Source organism: Tinamus guttatus, unplaced genomic scaffold (genome assembly GCF_059628265.1).
Source record: "Tinamus guttatus ecotype Peru unplaced genomic scaffold, ASM5962826v1 Tinamus_guttatus_pri_ptg000106l, whole genome shotgun sequence".
In the NCBI taxonomy this organism is placed as follows: domain Eukaryota; kingdom Metazoa; phylum Chordata; class Aves; order Tinamiformes; family Tinamidae; genus Tinamus; species Tinamus guttatus.
This window is the reverse complement of record NW_028288640.1, coordinates 368,402-386,141: the sequence shown is the minus strand read 5'-3', so window position 1 is coordinate 386,141 and position 17,740 is coordinate 368,402. Positions and strand designations below refer to the sequence as shown.

Sequence of the window (17,740 nt, the reverse complement as noted above, 5' to 3'; positions counted from 1 at the left end):
TCGGTGTTCTTTTTGCACTTTCCTTTTTTTCCCATCACTTCACACTCTTTCCGCTTTTGTAACTATTCCCACACTTTTGACCACATTCCTACACTATCGTTCCTTACCCATGTTTTTCCCTATTTTCCACGATCTGGACACTTCTCAAATGCTTTTGCACTTCTCTCCATTTCCATTTTTTTTCCAATCCTTATATTTGCCATCTATTATTTTCCAACTCTTGTGCTCATTTGCTGCACTTTTGCACTTTTCCCTATGCTTTTAGTAATTTTCCCATGCTTTCCCTTCTTTCCCTTCCTTTAACTGTTCTCCTACACTTGCTGTCTTCTTCCCACTCATTTCTACTTGTAGAACCTTGTTAAAAACCCTATACATATCGATAAAACCTACAACGATTTCTTACATATTAAGATGATAGCTAATGTCTCTTAGCTAGGCAGGACACCTAGATGGGGACAAGAACGATTTCTTTACATGTTGATTGCAATTAATAAACGCTTTTAACTCCCTTCTCCACTCTTGCCACTCAATGCTGCACCCACAGGGCAGGAATTTCGGGGGTGGTAAATGAGTGTGGGCAGAAACAAGCCCATGTTGGGAACCTAAGCACAAGAGTCCCAAGTGTTTTGTCTTTTTGTGGTGCCCGGTTGGGGGTTGGCGTCACATGGAGCTGAGGGGGTGTAAAACGCGGCTGTTCCCATGTGCTGACCTGATGGTCGAGCAGGCAGCCTCCTGGTGAGGAGATCCTCAAACTGGGAGCAACTCGGGGAGGAGGAGGACTCCAAAAAGAGTGAGGAAGCAACGGCCTGGGATGACAAGGAATAGCCACGGGGTGATGTGGGAAAGAGAAGCGCAGGGAGGGAGCAGTGGGATGCAGGGAGCTCTGCCCTGGGGTGAACCAAGAGGCAATCGAGAGCACAGGGGCGAGGACGGGGGTGGCCTCGTGGTGGGTGTCTGCTATGGAGCGCCTGACGAGGGGCAGCATCTGCAAGGCCTGTGGAGCGCAGAGCTGTGGAGAGGAGAACTCGTCCTGCGCCCCAGGGACCTGCTCAGGAGTGGGGAGAGGAGGATACGACGCGATGCCTGGTGTCCCCATGGCGACTCTCAGGGCTTTGTGATGGGGGTGGCATCGTGCCCACAGGCCACTGTGATGGGGCAGTCCCCAAGGTGACCGTGTCCCTGCTGGGGTCTTCACTCTGAGGAGAGCAGCGCAACCAGCAGGGAGCAACTCCCCTTGGTGCCCGTGCGAGAGACCCTCAGAGAGATCCCTGGAGATGGAGAAGGAGCAGCGAACGCCTGCTCCTCGTCCACGGATGGGATCCCTGGAGCGCAAGAGCGTCCAAGTGAGGTGAGTGGTGGGGCTGGAGGCAGAGGTGGGGGGCAGGGATGGGACCCACATGGAGAGCACAACAATGGTGTGGAAAGACTTTGGATCAATAGAGCCAGGCAGGAGTTTCTCTGGCAAGGTGTCACGGAACAAGTGGTGGTGAGAATGAGTGACACAATGCACTTCACTCATGGGAAAGGAATAGGAATAGGTTTTATTGGTAGTGACAATGGTGTCACGAGATTCTATGGCAAGGTCACTTATTAGTTACTGCATGGAGGTTCAAGACACACACAGAATTATCAAGGACACCCTCCCATTGGGTCACGAGGTTCAGATTGGACCCCTTTGCTTTCCAAACTCCTTCTGAGAGGAGTCCGGGTGCGGCTGGATCCAGTCCTAGTCCCAGAGCTGGTCAACAGTTTATGTCTAAGGGATTTGTGCACATTTACAAAGTAAGGTTTACATATTCAGAAAGAGAAAGGTGCGCTATAGTCACTTGCCACGAATCTGTAGTGGGATGGATCTCTTAACCTCGAGGAGTATCCTTGAGAGGTGTCCCTGCTCAAGGGGAGATCCTGGCATGCAGCCTGCTGCCATGCAAGGAGAGCTCAATGGGCTCTTGGGCTGTCCTCGTATTTATGAGATAAGATGATTGACTGATAGTCATTTTTTTCAGTTCAGAAATGACTGTTGGCTGGTGTACTCACAGTTAGTCTTATCTCCCCATCAGGATGCAACCATCAGGACTGTTATTGATGGTTAATGTCCAGCTCAGGGAAGAAATCATGGAGGCAACTACCAGGATGGTACAGGGAAGGTGTCCTTGGTAATTCTGTGTGTGTCTTGAACCTCCATGCAGTAACTAATAAGTGACCTTGCCACAGAATATCATGAAACCATTGTCATTACCAACAAAACCTATTCCTCTTTCTTTCCCACAAGTGAAGTGCAGTGAGTCACTCACCCCCACCACCACTCGTTCTGTGACAGCATGGCAAGGGGGAATCCCACCTAACATGTATTTGTGGAGTTCATGAGTTAGCTGAATCCTTCTCCAAACCTGGCGCTTCTGAACAGACATGCGGAGCCCCAATAAGTCATCTGAATAAGTCATCTGAATCATATATGCACCATGTATCAACAAGCTCCCTTCTTATCCCTGTCTGGGTGTCCTGCCTAGTTAAGAAATGTGAATCAGGACTTCCCGTGGGACATTTCTACCTTTGGTAGATAAGCATTATCTGATTAAATAAATTGCAATGTTGGAATCTATATCCCTGTACTCTTTAGAGAAGGAAAACAGGTTACTTTACTTGATGGAACATATCCCAGAGGGAGGAATCCCAAGGGACAGAGTAATTCATGAATTCAGCTGGGCCGCAGCTCGTGGCAGCCTGTCAGCACTGCCCAGAGACAGCCGAGTGCAGGAGCAGCTCCTGTGCCAAGAGCAGCAGGGCTGCGGGCACTGCCTGCTGCTGCGGACAGCAGAGGAGAGAGGACAGAGAGGTGAAAGGCAGCGTGGAGTGGGAGGACAGAGGAGAGCTCATGGTGGGAGCAATCTGTGACACGGTAAGTCGCCGGCTGCAGGGTAATGCTGCTGAGGTTTCTGGAGGGGTCTGCAGCATCCCTCCCAGCTGATGACTTTTTTTTTTTGTGAGGACTGTTCTCCCTGCTTCTACTTTGCATATGAGGAGATGCTTTAGAACAGAAATTCCCTGTCCCAGCATCACAAGGTCAGGGCATCATGGCTACTTCTTCTGGAGCTGGTGCAGGACAGTGAAGGCAATGTGGGCACACAGGTTCTTCAGAGCACTGTTCTTCAGAGTAGTGTCCATGCGCCCCAGGGTGCTGTGTGCCCGGGGCAGTGATTCCGTGAGGATCAGCACTCAGCCTGCCAGGGCACTGCAGGGAGAAGCTCTGGGTGGGAGGAGAGATCCCCCCTGGGCAGGTTCATTCTCCTGCTGAGAGGCTGCTGTGTGGGGTCAGGGCTGCTCACAGCTCAGCCTCACCCACACCACATATCTGGAAGGGGCTTTTCAAGAGGACACTCTTGGGAAGCTTCTATGAAAGGGAAGGGAATATCCAGAGGCTAGGATTTTGTTTTGTATCTTTGACAAGGCAGGAAATTAATGGGACATTTTAGCTTTAGATGCCTGAAGGAGAGTTCTGCAGTGCTGCTCTGAGGGATCAATAGGTCTGCGAGGACCCCAGAATATTCCTTCAACTGCCTTTTCACCTGTGGGCAGCAGCAATATCCCCTTTGCAGCTCTCCTCATTCTTGTTGTGCTTAGTCTCACTCTGCTCTCAAGGGGAAGGGCTCCAGGGCATTTCTGACCTCCTCTGCAGTCAGATTTCCAGAACAGCAGAGCTGCCTCTCTCCTGCCATGTGCCCATTTCCCATTGCAAGGCACAGGGTCTGAGAACAACTGCCCTGGGAGTCCACACTGTCTAGGAGGTGCAACCTGGGGACGGTGCTGCTCTGTCTCTCTGTCCTCCCTTGGCAGCAGTCACAGTGTTTCTCCTCGTTTCCCTGCCTCTCCTTTCTGCTCTTGTCCTGGCAGTCAGCTGGGGCTTCAGCTACAAATTCAGATACTCACCCTGAGGTCCTGCCATGGAGGTGTCTGAAGAGGGGCAATGTGCCCAGGGTGCTGGGTAGTGTCATTGGAGGGGCTGCAAAGGGGTTGACTCTCCCTTTAGGAGACACTGTGACTGTCAGGACATGTGACTGCCTCTGTTGTCCTGCTGGGGTTGTGAGGTGCCCTCCAGAAGAGGATTCAGTGCACAGAGTCTTTGCCATGTCAGGAGCCGCGTTCTGTTCTCTCCATCACATATACACCTTGAGCTAAGAGGGAGAGCAAAGTTAAATGAGTGCGAAGAAGAAATTACTGAGAGTTCAGATGGGGTTGAGAAGGATTTCTATGAAAAATGGCAAGTTTATTTCAGAGAAAATTATTTTAAGTTGTTATTGCCTTTTCTTCCCTACACAGTTTTCCTGAGCCCGATTGAACAGATGTCCAACAGCAGCTCCCTCAATGAGTTCCTCCTCCTGCTGTTCTCAGACACGCGGGAGCTGCAGCTCTTGCACTTCTTGCTCTTCCTGGCCATCTACCTGGCTGCCCTCCTGGCCAACGGCCTCATCATCACAGCCGTAGCCTGCGACCACCGCCTCCACACCCCCATGTACTTCTTCCTCCTCAACCTCTCCCTCCTCGATCTTGGATCCATCTCCACTACTGTTCCCAAATCCATGGCCAATTCTTTCTGGGACACCACGGCCATTTCCTACTGGGGATGTGCTGCACAGCTCTTAACTTTTACCTTTTTCATTTCAGCAGAGTATTCTCTCCTCACAGTCATGGCCTATGACCGCTATGTTGCTATCTGCAGACCCCTACACTATGGAATCCTCATGGACAAAAGAGCTTGTGCCAAAATGACAGCTGCTGTCTGGACATCTAATTTTCTCTATGCTCTCCTGCACACTGGAAACACATTTTCCATTCCACTGTGCCAAGGCAATGAGGTGGAGCAGTTCTTCTGTGAGATCCCCCAGATCCTCAAGCTCTCCTGCTCATACTCCTACCTCAGGAAAGTTGGGCTTCTGGTGGTTAGCATCTCTTTAGCCTTTGCGTGTTTCATTTTCATTTTGCTATCCTACATGCAGATCTTGGCTGCAGTGCTAAGGATCCCCTCTGAGCAGGGCCGGCACAAAGCCTTTTCCATGTGCCTCCCACACCTGGCCGTGGTCTCCCTGTTTCTCAGCACAAGTGCATTTGCCTACCTGAAGCCCCCCTCCATCTCCTCCCCATCTCTGGATCTGGTGCTGGCTGTTCTGTACTCGGGGGTGCCTCCAGCAGTGAACCCCATCATCTACAGCATGAGGAACAAGGAGCTCAAGGATGCCATTAGGAAAGTGATTTCATGGACCTTTTTAAGCAGTGGTAATTTTTCCACATCTCTCTGCAAATGACTCTTTCTTTATCCCGTAACTGGATTGAGCATTGTTTCTTCATGTTATTTTTATTATGACTTTTACTAGTGATAAGAATTGTTATTGTGTTGCTACACAACTACTTGTATTCATTCCCCTTTTTACGGTGTCTGCTCTGTCTCACCTGATACCCTCAATTGTGTTGAATGTTGGACAAGACTGGCTCCCTAACAGTATCTCTGTAATAAAGTAATTTCTGTCAGTACAGTGCCTGAAAGCTGGGCTTTTCCTCCAAAGCTGGTGTCAAGAATAGGCCCAAGGACTTGCACCCCTCAAGGGCCTGCTGCACAGGATTCTCCATGGGTTCAGCAACACAGAGCTCAGAATCATGTAATGATCTTTTAGAGACCAAGGGCTGGTTTGAGAATTCACCTCTCAGAGTCCAAGGATAGTGGAGATGCTGAATGGTCATGGATTTACACATGCACAGCTCTCCTGCATATTAAGGCACAGTGTCAGATGGCTGTTCTCATGGAGGGGAAGTTGGCGGTGTCAGCAGAGCACAGAGATCCTCCTGGGACAGCATATGCCTGGGAAGGACTGTGAGTAGAGCCTCGTAAAGGGAGAGGTCCTCAAAGATGGAGTTTCTTAGGGGTAAAGCACTGGGTATTCGCAGGCAAAAGAGGACTCTGCAGTCTCAGGAGAGGCAGTGAGGACTCAACTGTCAGGAAGAAGGGAGAACGGAGAGCCCTATCTATCAGATAGGATCAGATAGGATAAGGATAGGATGTATAGGCACAACTGGACACAACAAGCACCCTTGGAAATGCTCTGCAGTCCAGGTGCCCTGGACTGTGCAGTCATCTGCAGTCCCCAGGAGGGATTAGAGGTCGTGATACCCATTTGGTTGGGTCTGACTCCTACCCCTGGTCACAGGGGCAGTGAAATGTCACCCTTAGTCACTTTGTTCCCTCCTCTCCCCGCTCCACATCCTTCCCAGCTCTGGATCTCTCTGTACTAGCCATTCAGTACTCCAGGGCTGCTGCTTGGGAGGTCCCTGCTGCGAGCAGAGCTGATTGGGCAGCAGCAGGGCTGGCTCTGCCTGGTGACTGTGAGGTCACCGCTCCCGCAGCGCCTCATTGGGCAGCAGCCAGGCCCTGCGGGGCTCTGCGCTGCTGAGATCATCTCCGCGGAGCAGCTGCTGAGCCCGGGCTGGGCTCCTGGCGGGGAAGGGCTGGGGAGGCCATTGCTGCCCTGGAGGGCAGGGCCAGAGAGCTGGGCGGGACGGCGCTGTGACGTCATGTCTTTGTGAGTGCCTGATTGGCCGGCAGCAGGCAGGCAGGCGTGGGCGGTGGGTGAGGGGTCTCTGTGGTGAGAGGAGCTGAGAGGGCAGCAGTGGTTCCTGTGTGGGGAAGGGGTTTGAGGAAGCTGCTGTCTCTGAAGGCCACAGGCAGCATCAGGGATGTGGTGGGTTTGCACCTGTGAGGTCACCTCCATGTGAGCAGCTGGGTTTGGGGTTTAGGCTTTAGGGTTGTGATTAGTGGCGCAGAGCCTAGTTGGAGACCTACAACTGTTGGTATCAGGAGTCAGTCAAAACCTGTTGGGTTTATTAATCAGTGACCTGAAGGGACAGAGTGCACCCTCAGCAAGTTTTCTGAGGATAGAAAATCGGGAAGAATGGCGGGTAGCCCAGACACCAGTTCAGGCTTTAGGGGGAACCTGGACAGCCTGAAGAGTTGGGTGTAGAGGAACATCATGAAGTTCAACATGGGCAAGTGCAGGGTCTTGCAGCTAGGGAGAAATAACCCCATGCACCAGCACAGGCTGGGGGTTGACCTGTTGGAGAGCAGCTCCACAAAAAGGGACCTGGGAATCGTGGTTGGCAACAAATTAACCATGAGTCATCAGTGTGCCCTTGTGGCCACTGATGGTGGTGGCTGAGGTCTGACGGTACTCAGAGTGCCCCACAATATTGCAATGGCAGGAGATGTCTTTGGGTGGCCGCTAGCTCCAGGCTGTGGTGTTTCACTGCGGGTGCAGGAATCGCCCTCCACTGCCCCTTCCCTGGGCCTCCTGGGTCCCCAGTGCCTCTCTGGGGATTGCAGAGCCCTCCTTTCCCCATGTGCACCTGGGTTTAGTGCTCTACCTTCTGGTCCCTGCACTGTGAGTCATCCCTGTTTCGTTAAAGCTGCACTCAGTGCCCACTCCCAGGCAAACCCTGTGCCTGGAGATCCCCTGGGGGTTCTCTCATCAGCACAGTCACCTGTGGGGCAGCCTGGCACAGGCAATGCAGAGACCATTGCCTGTCTGCAGTGGTCACTGAGAGATGAACCCTAGATTGAGGCTAACAGATCACCCTGGAATGCTGAGGTCATCCCCTGGATCTCATGGAGTTCACAAGCAGAAGAGCAGGCCCATTTGTGGTTGGACATGCTTGGCCATAATTTTTGATTCCCGTTTCTGAAGAGAGGCCAGATTCAGGACCATCATAGGGCAGATCCCCTTTTATTTTGGAAATGTTATTCTGGAATGCAGCTGTGGCTTAAGGGAGCCCAAGGACTGGTCCTGCTCTTCTTCCAGGGTATGAGGAAAAACAAGCTTCTCTCTTCCAGGTTCTGAGAGTTCCTGGGCCATATCTGCAGAATAAAGGATGGAAGGACAGCACGGAAATGAGGCAACTCTAAATAGAGAAAGTCCTGCTGCCCTCCTGGAATGTGTCTTCAGGAAAGATGAACTGCCATGGGAAGGCTGCCTCTAGACTTTAATTCACTCATGTTTAGTTTTGTGTGTTGGAGCTTTGCATGGAACCATGGAAACCTGTGCTGACACTTGGTTGTCATTTCTGTCATATTAGAGAGATTTGAGATCACACTCTAACCATAGGCACGAGAGCTGAGATCTCCTAAACAACACTGGACCCCTGGTCTCAGCCCACCTGCCCTTGTCCCCCCGTGACTCTGTACCCCAGAGGTCCCTTGGTGTCAGTGCTGGAAAAGACGCTGCAGAGGGAAACTCTCCTCCCTGCACTGGGCACATCCAAGGGAGCTCAAAGAAGCGGCTCAGAGAATCCCCCCCTCTCTGCTAGTGAAGGGGGAAGCCTGGCTTCCTGCTTTATCACGGTCTATGTTTAAGTGCTAAATGAGAGATTCCTGTGCAGATGTGACAAAAACTAGGTATCTTTATTTTATTATTTATTATTTTAAGATGGATGTAAAAGAGAGAAGTAAAAACAAAAGAAATGGATAAAATACAGCCTCGATGGCAGATATCCTGGTGAGTGAATGAAACAGTTCTTATCATTGACCTTGTACTCACTGGATGAGTTTCCTTAGTGCCTCCTTGAGCTCCTTGTTCCTCATGCTGTAGATGAGGGGGTTCAGGGCTGGAGGCACCACGGAGTACAGAATGGACACAACCATATCTAGAAGTGGGGAGGAGATGGAGGGGGGCTTCAGGTAGGCAAACAATGCAGTAATGACAAACAGGGAGACCACAACCAGGTGTGGGAGGCACATGGAAAAGGCTTTGTGCTGGCCCTGCTCAGAGGGGATCCTCAGCACAGCTCTGAAGATCTGCACGTAGGACACCACAATGAAAACGAAACAGCCAAAGAATAAACAGGCACTAACCACAAGAAGCCCAACTTCCCTGAGGTAGGAGTGTGAGCAGGAGAGCTTGAGGATCTGGGGGATCTCACAGAAGAACTGCTCCACCACATTGCCTTGGCAGAGGAATAGGGAAAATGTGTTCCCCGTGTGCAGGAGAGCGCTGAGGAAACCACTGGCCCAGGCAGCTGCTGACATTTTGACACAAGCCCTGATGCCCAGGAGGGTCCCATAGTGCAGGGGTCTGCAAATGGCAACGTAGCGGTCATAGGCCATGACTGTGAGGAGATAAAGCTCTCCTCCAAGCAAGAAGATGAAGAAAAATATCTGGGCGGCACATTCCAAATAGGAAATGGCCCTGGTGTTCCACAGGGAATTGGCCATGGCTTTGGGAACAGTTGTGGAGATGGAGCCCAGGTCGAGGAAGGATAGGTTGAGCAGGAAGAAGTACATGGGGGTGTGGAGGCGGTGGTCACAGGCTATGGCTGTGATGATGAGGCCATTGGCCAGAAGGGCAGCCAGGTAGATGCCCAGGAAGAGCGAGAAGTGCAAGAGCTGCAGCTCCCGCGTGTCTGCGAATGGCAGGAGGAGGAACTCGTTGAAGGAGCTGCTGTTGGACATTAGTTCCTTTAGGCCACTGCAGGACTGTCTGAATAAAAATAATTGTTAAGAAATTAGATTTCCATGTGCAATTCTTTCTCATAAACCCTCCTGTAACACACAAGTTTTATTAACTGCCATCTCAGTCAAACCATCATAGAGGTCCATGTCTTGAGCTGTGGTTGGTGCTGGGTGGGTTTGCCATGAGGAGACAGAAATCCTCAGCACTGCTACTGCACTCTGAGTAAATGGCTGTAGTTATAGAGGGGCAAACGGGATCACTATAGCATTAATGCAGAGTGAGAAGAGCTGACCTGTTCCCAGCTGCCCTCTGTTCGCACCTCTGATATAGAGGAGAATTTCACTGATTTTACCATAGAAAGAAATCACTCCACGGAGTGCAGAGGAATCCAGGTTCAAAGCACCGATCGCCCAACCCAGCGCCCTATCTGAGAGTCCCTGAGGGAGGTCTCAGCCCTCCTCTTCAAGCCGGAAGCACATTGGACTTATTCCAGCTATTCCCATGCACCTGCCCAGCAGCAGTGCTGTGGCCTCTACCTAGAGAGCTTCTCCATGGAGCCCCTTCATAAGACTCACCCGTAATGGGGGAGCTGTGCCCCTCTGGAGGGGCAGCTTGTAGCCCAACCAACAAAAATAAAGAGAAAAGGTCCAATTTCTTAAGGATGGGGTGTCAGAGTGGGTGTGCGGATGGGGTGTCAGAGAGAGTTGGCTCATTCCCAAACCTCACTGTCCATGGCTCCAAGCACCACAGGGCAGAGGGGCATTGGGCACCTCCCACTCAAGGACACATCTGCATGGCAGGACCCACAGGGTCGGTGTCTGGACTGCAGCAGAAACCCCCTGCCCAGAGAGTCCAAGGGAAGCACATGGTGAAACACAGAGCAACACCCTGATTTGTGCCAAGAGAGGCAGGGCCAGGCAGGCCTGGGGGAAGGGAGCTCTCAGGGGTGTCTCCTTCACGTCCGTCTGCCAAGGAAATATGGTCTGGATGCTGCAGCTTGCAGAGCAGAGGGTTGTGCTGGTGGGAAGAGCGGAGGAGGTCCTGGAAATGACAGTTTCCTCAAACCCTCTGGCCATGACTCTGCTGCCTGGGGAGCCATCCCCTGTGGGAGCTGTTCCTCCATCTGTGTGTCTGCCCTCACATGGCCAGAGACTCTCACAGACCCCATCCCACCCGCTGGGTCCTCAGTTCTGCCCTGCAGACACCTCCTGGAGGCAGGATCCTGCCCAGGGCACCTCTGTGTTTGCGGGTGAGACAAACCTTGCTGAGGCTGGAAAGGGGATGCTGCCTCTGTCTGTAGGTGTCTGTGGGTGAAGGCATTTGCTGAGGTCCTCCCACTACTGCTCTTCTATCAGTGTCACTGTTTCTGTATAAACCTGACAAATCCATGCCTGTTTCACCCCACCCAAAGAGAATAAAAGTGAGAGGATAGAGTCATGACAATTCCCTCTCTATCGGGGTTCCCTGCCTCGGTGTTCTTGATGAAAAGTCACCTCTGATATGTCCCCAAGGCAGAAAATACAAAGTGGGAGGCTCCAGCTACCCTGCTGGGGGTTTCTCTTCTAACCCAGAGCTTCTCCCCACAGCACCATGGGGAGCTCCCCAAGCCGGCTGAGCACTGACACTTACAGGTGGCAGAGTCACTGCCCCGGGCACACAGCACCATGGAGCACAGGGACACTGCTGTGCACAGCCCAGCTTCACACCCTGCAGCCACCCCAGGAGAAGAGCGCAGCATGTCCTGTCCCTGTGTTGGAGTGGCAGGGACGCTGCTCTGAAGCATCTCCCCATTTCTGCACAGGAGGGAGCAGGAGAATGATCGTTAAAACCCCAATCTGTAGTGGCATGTATTGGGGTCAGAAGACCCCTCCAGGAACCTCAGCAGCATTGCTCTGCAGCCAGAGACTCACTGTGTCAAGGGAGTGATGATTTCTCCACCAGTTCTCTGTTCTCCCACTCCACATTGCCTTTCAGCTCTCGCTGCCTTCTCTCCTCCCCTGTCCGCAGCAGCAGGCAGTGCCCGCAGCCCTGCTGCTCTTGGCACAGGAGCTGCTCCTGCACTCGACTGTCTCTGGGCAGTGCTGCCAGGCTGCCACGAGCTGCCTCCGTCCCAGGAGCCTGGCCCCGCTCAGGAGCAGAGGAACAGCTGAACTCACCAATTTCTCTATCCCTTGTGCCCCCTCCTCCTGGGAAATGATTGTTAAGTAAACTAAAATAATCACTTGTTGTCCTTTCCAACTGAGTGGAGAAAGAATGATTCCCAGCTTGCTATCTATTTCATCAGAGGATGACTATCCATGCAAGTTAAAAAGGTCCCACTCTGGAAGTCCCTAGTTAGTAAGACCCTAATAGGCAGGACACTGAGGCAGGGGCAAGAAGGGGGCTCATGGATTCAGATGAGTCAATGTGGGCATCACATGCTGGTTCAGAAGTCACTGATCTGGGATGGGTTTCACATTGCTCCCCTGAATACACAGAAGCTGGGATTCTGCTTCCCCATGCTGAAGTGTGCACAGCACTGACATCTCCATGGGAGATCCTTCTCTAAGTTCCCCTTGTAATCACTGCTGATGGAGGGTGGGAGTCAGCTGGCAACACACAAACAGCTGGGGATAGTTGAAGAGACAGTGGAGGTACCAAAAACCTGCCCATGTCTGTTTGCTTTTAAGAAGCAAATCTCAGACCCACATTCTCATGGAGCTCCAGGACAAGACCAGGTGGGGAATGTCCTTGGCCATCTCAAATGACCCCAGGTACCTTCCACTGCTATGTGAGCACCATGCAGTATAAAGCAGAGACCCAGGCAGATCATTACAGTGCAAAAAGCTAATATAATTCAGTGCAAACATATCATTTAGTGACACAGGAACAGGCATGCTGGGACAAGACAGATGCCTGTGTTGTCGGGCATAACCTCACGTCTCCTCTAGCAGATACAGCATGGGATCTATGGGAAGCCATATCCCTTTGGAGCTGGAGTAGGAAAAGTGCCCCAGTGCATCTTGGCTTCCCTCCCAGTGCCCAAACAACTGGATCCCACCACTGCCTTTGAGCCAAGTCCATCCCTCCTGCAGCCGAGTATGCTGAGTAAATGGGAGAGGCACGTCACACCAAGGTGTCTGCTCTGGTCTCTCTCTCTTAAAAGCTTCTCGCTTTGCTCCTACAGAACCTCTTTTCACCCTGGATGATATGATGGGGCTACTGATGACCCCCAGCTGGCTCAATCCCAAGAACACCTTCAGTGATGTCTTGTCCTGCCTGGAGATTGGCTCACCTCTATCACAGGCTACAAAGTGCTGCAAATCAGCTGAGGCAACAAAGCCCTCTCCTGCCATTCCTGCCAGAGCCCAGCTCTGTTTCTCCCTGGCCTTGGGCACTGCAGGCTTTGCTCTCGCAGTAGGAACCTCCTCTCACCATTTACATTGCCACCTGCTCTCCATGTCAGCATGGTCTGCTGTCAAGTGGGGCCATTGCACACAGTGTCTTTGGCTCTTAGTAACAGGTTTCACTGTGATAAATCTCTTTGCTGTGACACACCTGATGTTTTGCAGACCAAATATATGCAAATGCCTGGAGCCTGGCATACGCAGCATAAACTATCACAGGATCTCTGCATCACTGGAATAACTGAGATGCATTAGGACCGTTCACACAACTGGAGGTCTGTGCTGCTGAGATAAAAGCTCTTCAGGGGAGACTGTCAGGAAGGAGGAGGAGGCTGTTTTATGTGGAGGGGCAGCTCAGATGCATGCAGAGCTTCTATAAAATGGGCAATAGTTTGGGCAGGTGCTTGTGGGTGAGCATCAGAGTAAGGGTGACATCATGATGGGAGCTACAGACCATGCAGTCAGGGTGAGGAGGTGGATGACAGCTCCTTTTAAGCAACATGAGAAAGTCTGTTGATCACAAGCCCTGGCTATTATTTGGGGGTGGGGGAGTGGGGAGAGAAAAACATCTGGGAAAGCATCAGGCATGGGATATTCACTGTCATTCTTTCCTTAAGCAACTTTAAGAAAAGCAGATTTCCAGGTCCAGTAGAGGAAGGACAGGAGTGGAGCACAGAGCCTGGACTTCAGAGGAACAGCTCTGACCTGTTCAGGGGACTCCCCAGGGGACAGGTGGGAGATTCCATAGAAGGCAGCTCTGAAGAGCCCAGGAGTTCAGGAAAGCCAACAGGTCTTTAAGGAAAACAGCTGCCAAGCACAAGGATGGTCTACGTAGTAAAACTCGTTCAACTTTCTGGAGATTGAGATGTACCCAAGAGTGCTGCAGTAGCTGGTGGATGTTATTGCTAAGTCACTCTGCCTCATCTGGGAACGCTCATGGAGAGGTGCCTGGGGTGTGTTAGGAAGTGTTGCCAGCAAATGGAGGGAGGTGACCCTGGCCCTCTACTTAGCCCTGCTGGGGCCACATGAGGAGTTCTATTTCCAGTTCTGGGCTCTCCACTACAAAAGGGACATGGAACTACTGGAGAGAGTCCAGTGTGGGACTACAAAAATGATCAAGGGGCTGGAGGATCTCTCCTGTGAGGAGATGCTGTGAGAGCTCGGGACAGCAGCTCTCTGGAAGAGACCTGAGCATCCTGGGGGACAGAGGGAAAACATGAGACAGCAGCATTCCCTGGCAGCAAAGGAGACCATAAGAATCATGGTGCTATGAGCAGCAGCACAGCCAGGAGGTCAAGGGAAATGGTGAATGCCTTTAATCACTGTTCATTAGACCACATGGAGAACACTGCATCCAAGTGTGGTTTCCTGGAACAAGAAAGATGTTGATAACTGGGAGCAATTAGGCCAACGACCCTCACTAGAGCTGGGGAGCTGGAGCTCTTGCCCTGTGATGAAACACTGGAATTGGTTGTTCAGAGAGATTGTGTAGTGTCCTCCCTTAGAGGTTTCCAAGACCAGAGTGCATGAAAACAGAGCAAGCTGGTGTGACACCAGGGCTGACCGGGCTGTGAGCAAGGAGATTGGGCTAGAGATCTCCTGAGGCCTCGTCCACCCTCCGTGCAAGGAGTCCATGATTCTTCCTGGAACTGGCTGGATGGCAGAGCTCTGAAGGTTGTGATAAATGGAGCTGAGTCTAAGCGGAGGCCTGTGGCTAGTGGTGTCCCCCAGGGCTCAGTACTGCTTCCAGTGCTGTTCAACTTCATTCATCAGTGATTTGGATGAGGGGACAGAGTGCACTCTCAGCAAGTTTGTGGACAATACCAAACTGGTGGGTGGAGGGGCCAACACTCCAGAGGGCTGTGCTGCCATTCAGAGGAACTTGGACAGGATGGAGAGTTGGGCAGAGAGGAACCTCATAGGGTTCAACCAGGACAAGTGAAGGGTCCTGCACCTGGACAGGAATAACTCTGTACAGATAAGGGGCTGACCTGCTGGAAAGCAGCTCCACAGAGAGGGATTTGGGAGACCAGGTTGACAACAAGTTAACCAGTTGCCAAAAATGTGCCTTTGTGGCCAAGAAGGCCAATGGAATCCTGGCCTGCATTAGGAGGAGTGTTGCCAGCAGGTCAAGAGAGGGGATCCTGCCCCTCTCCTCACCTCTGGTGAGGCCGCACCTGGAGTACTGTGTGCAGTTCTGGGCTCCCCGGTTCAAGAGGGATGTGGAACTTCTAGAAAGGTTCAAGTGTAGAGCAACAAAGAGGATTAAGAGCCTGGAGCATGTCTTGCATGCGAAAACACTAAGCAAGCTGGACCTGTTTAGTCTGGAGAAGAGAAAATTGGGAAGGGATTTTATCAACATGTACAAATACCTGAGGGGACAATGTAAAGAGGATGGGGCCAAACTCTTTTGGGTGGTGGCCGATGACAGGACAAGCGGTAACGGATATAAACTAAAACACAGGAAGTTCCACTGCCATGTGAGAAAGAACTTCTTTACTGTGAGGGTGACAGAGCTCTGGAACAGGGTGCCAAGAGAGGTTGTGGAATCTCCTCCTCTGGAGATACTCAAAACTCGCCTGGATGTGACGCTGTGTGATGTGTTCTAGGTGTCCCTCCTTGTGCAGGAGTGTTGAACTAGATGATCTCCCTAAGTCTCTTCCAACCTCAACCATTCTGTGATTCTGTGATATGTACACCTGGATTTAGTGCTCTACCTTCTTCTTGCCCCACTGTCGATCGTCCCTCATTTCATGAAGCTCAACTCATTTCCCATCGCCAGGCACATGCTCTCCCTTGAAAACCCCTGACCTCTCCTGGGAGCCCCTCCAGAAGCATCTATCATCCGCATGGTCTCCTCTGGGAAAGCCCCAGGTAGACACTTCAGAGACCGTTCCCTATCTCCACTGGTCACTGAGAGATGAACCATGAATCCAGTCTAATCCCTATTCATCTGGGGACTCTGAGCTCATCGCTGGAAGCCATGGATCTTACAACCAGAAGATCAGGCCCTTTTGCAGTTGCACCCCACCTTGGACATATTGCAGCCATCCTGTGAATAAATACCTGGTTTCAGACATATCACAGAGGAGATGCCCTTTAATTACAGGAAATGTTAGTCTGGAGTCCAGGACTGACAGAAGGGTGCCCAGTGCTTGGTCCTGCCTGTGCTTGCAGGATACGTTCACATGGAAACACAACCCTGTCATCACCAAGTTATGAGAACTCCTGGGCAATATCCACACAACAGAGCATAGAAGCACAGCATGGAAATGAAGAGAACAACTCTTAAAAGAGAAAGTCCTGCTCTGCTGGGATGTCTCTCCAGAAAGCTGAAGTCCCCATGAGAAGGTTGCAGTGAGGAAATGCCTGCTGTGGGAGTGTGGGGGTGACATTGTCAAGTGGAGGGTCTGTCCCCACAAGCTACTGCCGGAGTCTCCTCCCCTCCACTGTCCCTCCACTTGTAATGTTACAGCACTGGAGACAGAAGGGAAGAGCCCACAGTGACATCTGGCTGCCACCATCACAGGAGAGGGGTGTGAGATGACACCGTGACGGTGTCTGGGACAACTGAGCTCTCCTAATGGACACAGGGCCCATGGTCTCACCCCGTCTGTACTTGTCTGAGCCTAACCCTGTCCCCCTGGGCCAGTTCTGTCTGCATGCCATCAGTGGCAAACCAGGGAGGCTGTCTTCTTCTCAGCAATGAAACTGAGAACTGTTTTATGGATCTGAATCCAATGAATTTGAACCCATTGTCATGTCTGAGCTTAGTTTTTGTGCTTAGCATCTTCTCTTATTCAGGCTGATAAAGTGTTTGGAGCTTGCTTGCCGCTCAAGAGTAGGAGCAGCAGGGTCTTCTTGGGCTTCCAGTGCACACTGAGCTTTCAGTGCTTCTGGATTTGTGGCTAAGGAGTAAGAAACCATGGTGTTGCAGAGAAGTTGCTGTGGGAAGGGACCCCTGGAGTTTTCCAGTCTAACCTCCTACACAAAGCAGGGCTGGCTGGAGCCCTCCAGTGTTTGGCCATTTCTGGACTCTGCCTGACCCCAGTTCTAATGCACAAACCTGCTCTGCTCCTGTTGTCTGGGCCCAGGAGGATGGCATCTTTTCCCGGTAGATCCCTGCACTGCTGGCCCTGCCTGCACCCTGGGAATTATAAGCTCACAACCATGTGGCTGATCTTGCCTCTTCATGCCTATAGGACTCTGCATGCAGCCTTCCTGGGCAGGCTGCCTGAATCTGAAGCTCTCCTCACACCTTCAAACCGTCTGTCAGGAAAGTTTGTGCTCTGTACATATGGACACCTTTTGCACCTACGGCCCTCTCTGGGACTTGCTCAGTCCCCGCTTCCCGTGCCAAGACTTTCCAGACTATAGGGAGGGCCATGTCCGAGCTGGAGATGGGAAGTCATCTCTGCAGAATGGTGACAAGACCAGCTCAGGACCCAGCTCAACCATGTCCACAGCATCAGTCAGGGCAAGCGCCAAGGGCAAGGGCAGACGGTCCCTGACAAGGGACAGGAGACCCTGCATTGAGGTCAATCACTCTATCCCCTTTGCTCTTGTGCCCAGCAGATACCCTCCCGGTCTGCCTGCAGTCCCTCTGCCCACCCTGCTGCATGAGACCCCTGGGCCTGCAGTCCCTGCAGCAACTGCTGCTTGTCAGGGTGGAAAAGAGATTCAGTTGGAACTGAACATAGATAAGCCACATTCAAATGAGAGATTCCTCAGAAAAAGTGGCATGAACCAGAACATGTATTTTCCTTTACAGGAATGTAACAGAACGAAAGTAAGAAATAAATAAATGAACAACACATATCCTTGATGCTACATCCCCTGGGACAGATATTATTGTTGACATTAGAT

General features: G+C 51.7%; 2 protein-coding genes across 2 annotated transcripts; one reads left to right on the top strand and one right to left on the bottom strand.

Annotated features, from left to right (window-relative positions):
- Positions 1–4,340: 4,340 nt before the first annotated feature.
- On the top strand, positions 4,341–5,300 carry LOC148595387 (olfactory receptor 14C36-like). The gene has a single exon (XM_088520936.1). The coding sequence runs from the start codon at positions 4,341–4,343 to the stop codon at positions 5,298–5,300; it is 960 nt and encodes a 319-aa protein (XP_088377062.1).
- Positions 5,301–8,572: 3,272 nt separating this feature from the next.
- On the bottom strand, positions 8,573–9,487 carry LOC148595386 (olfactory receptor 14A16-like). Its single transcript, XM_088520922.1, has one exon. The coding sequence runs from the start codon at positions 9,485–9,487 to the stop codon at positions 8,573–8,575; it is 915 nt and encodes a 304-aa protein (XP_088377048.1).
- Positions 9,488–17,740: the final 8,253 nt, after the last annotated feature.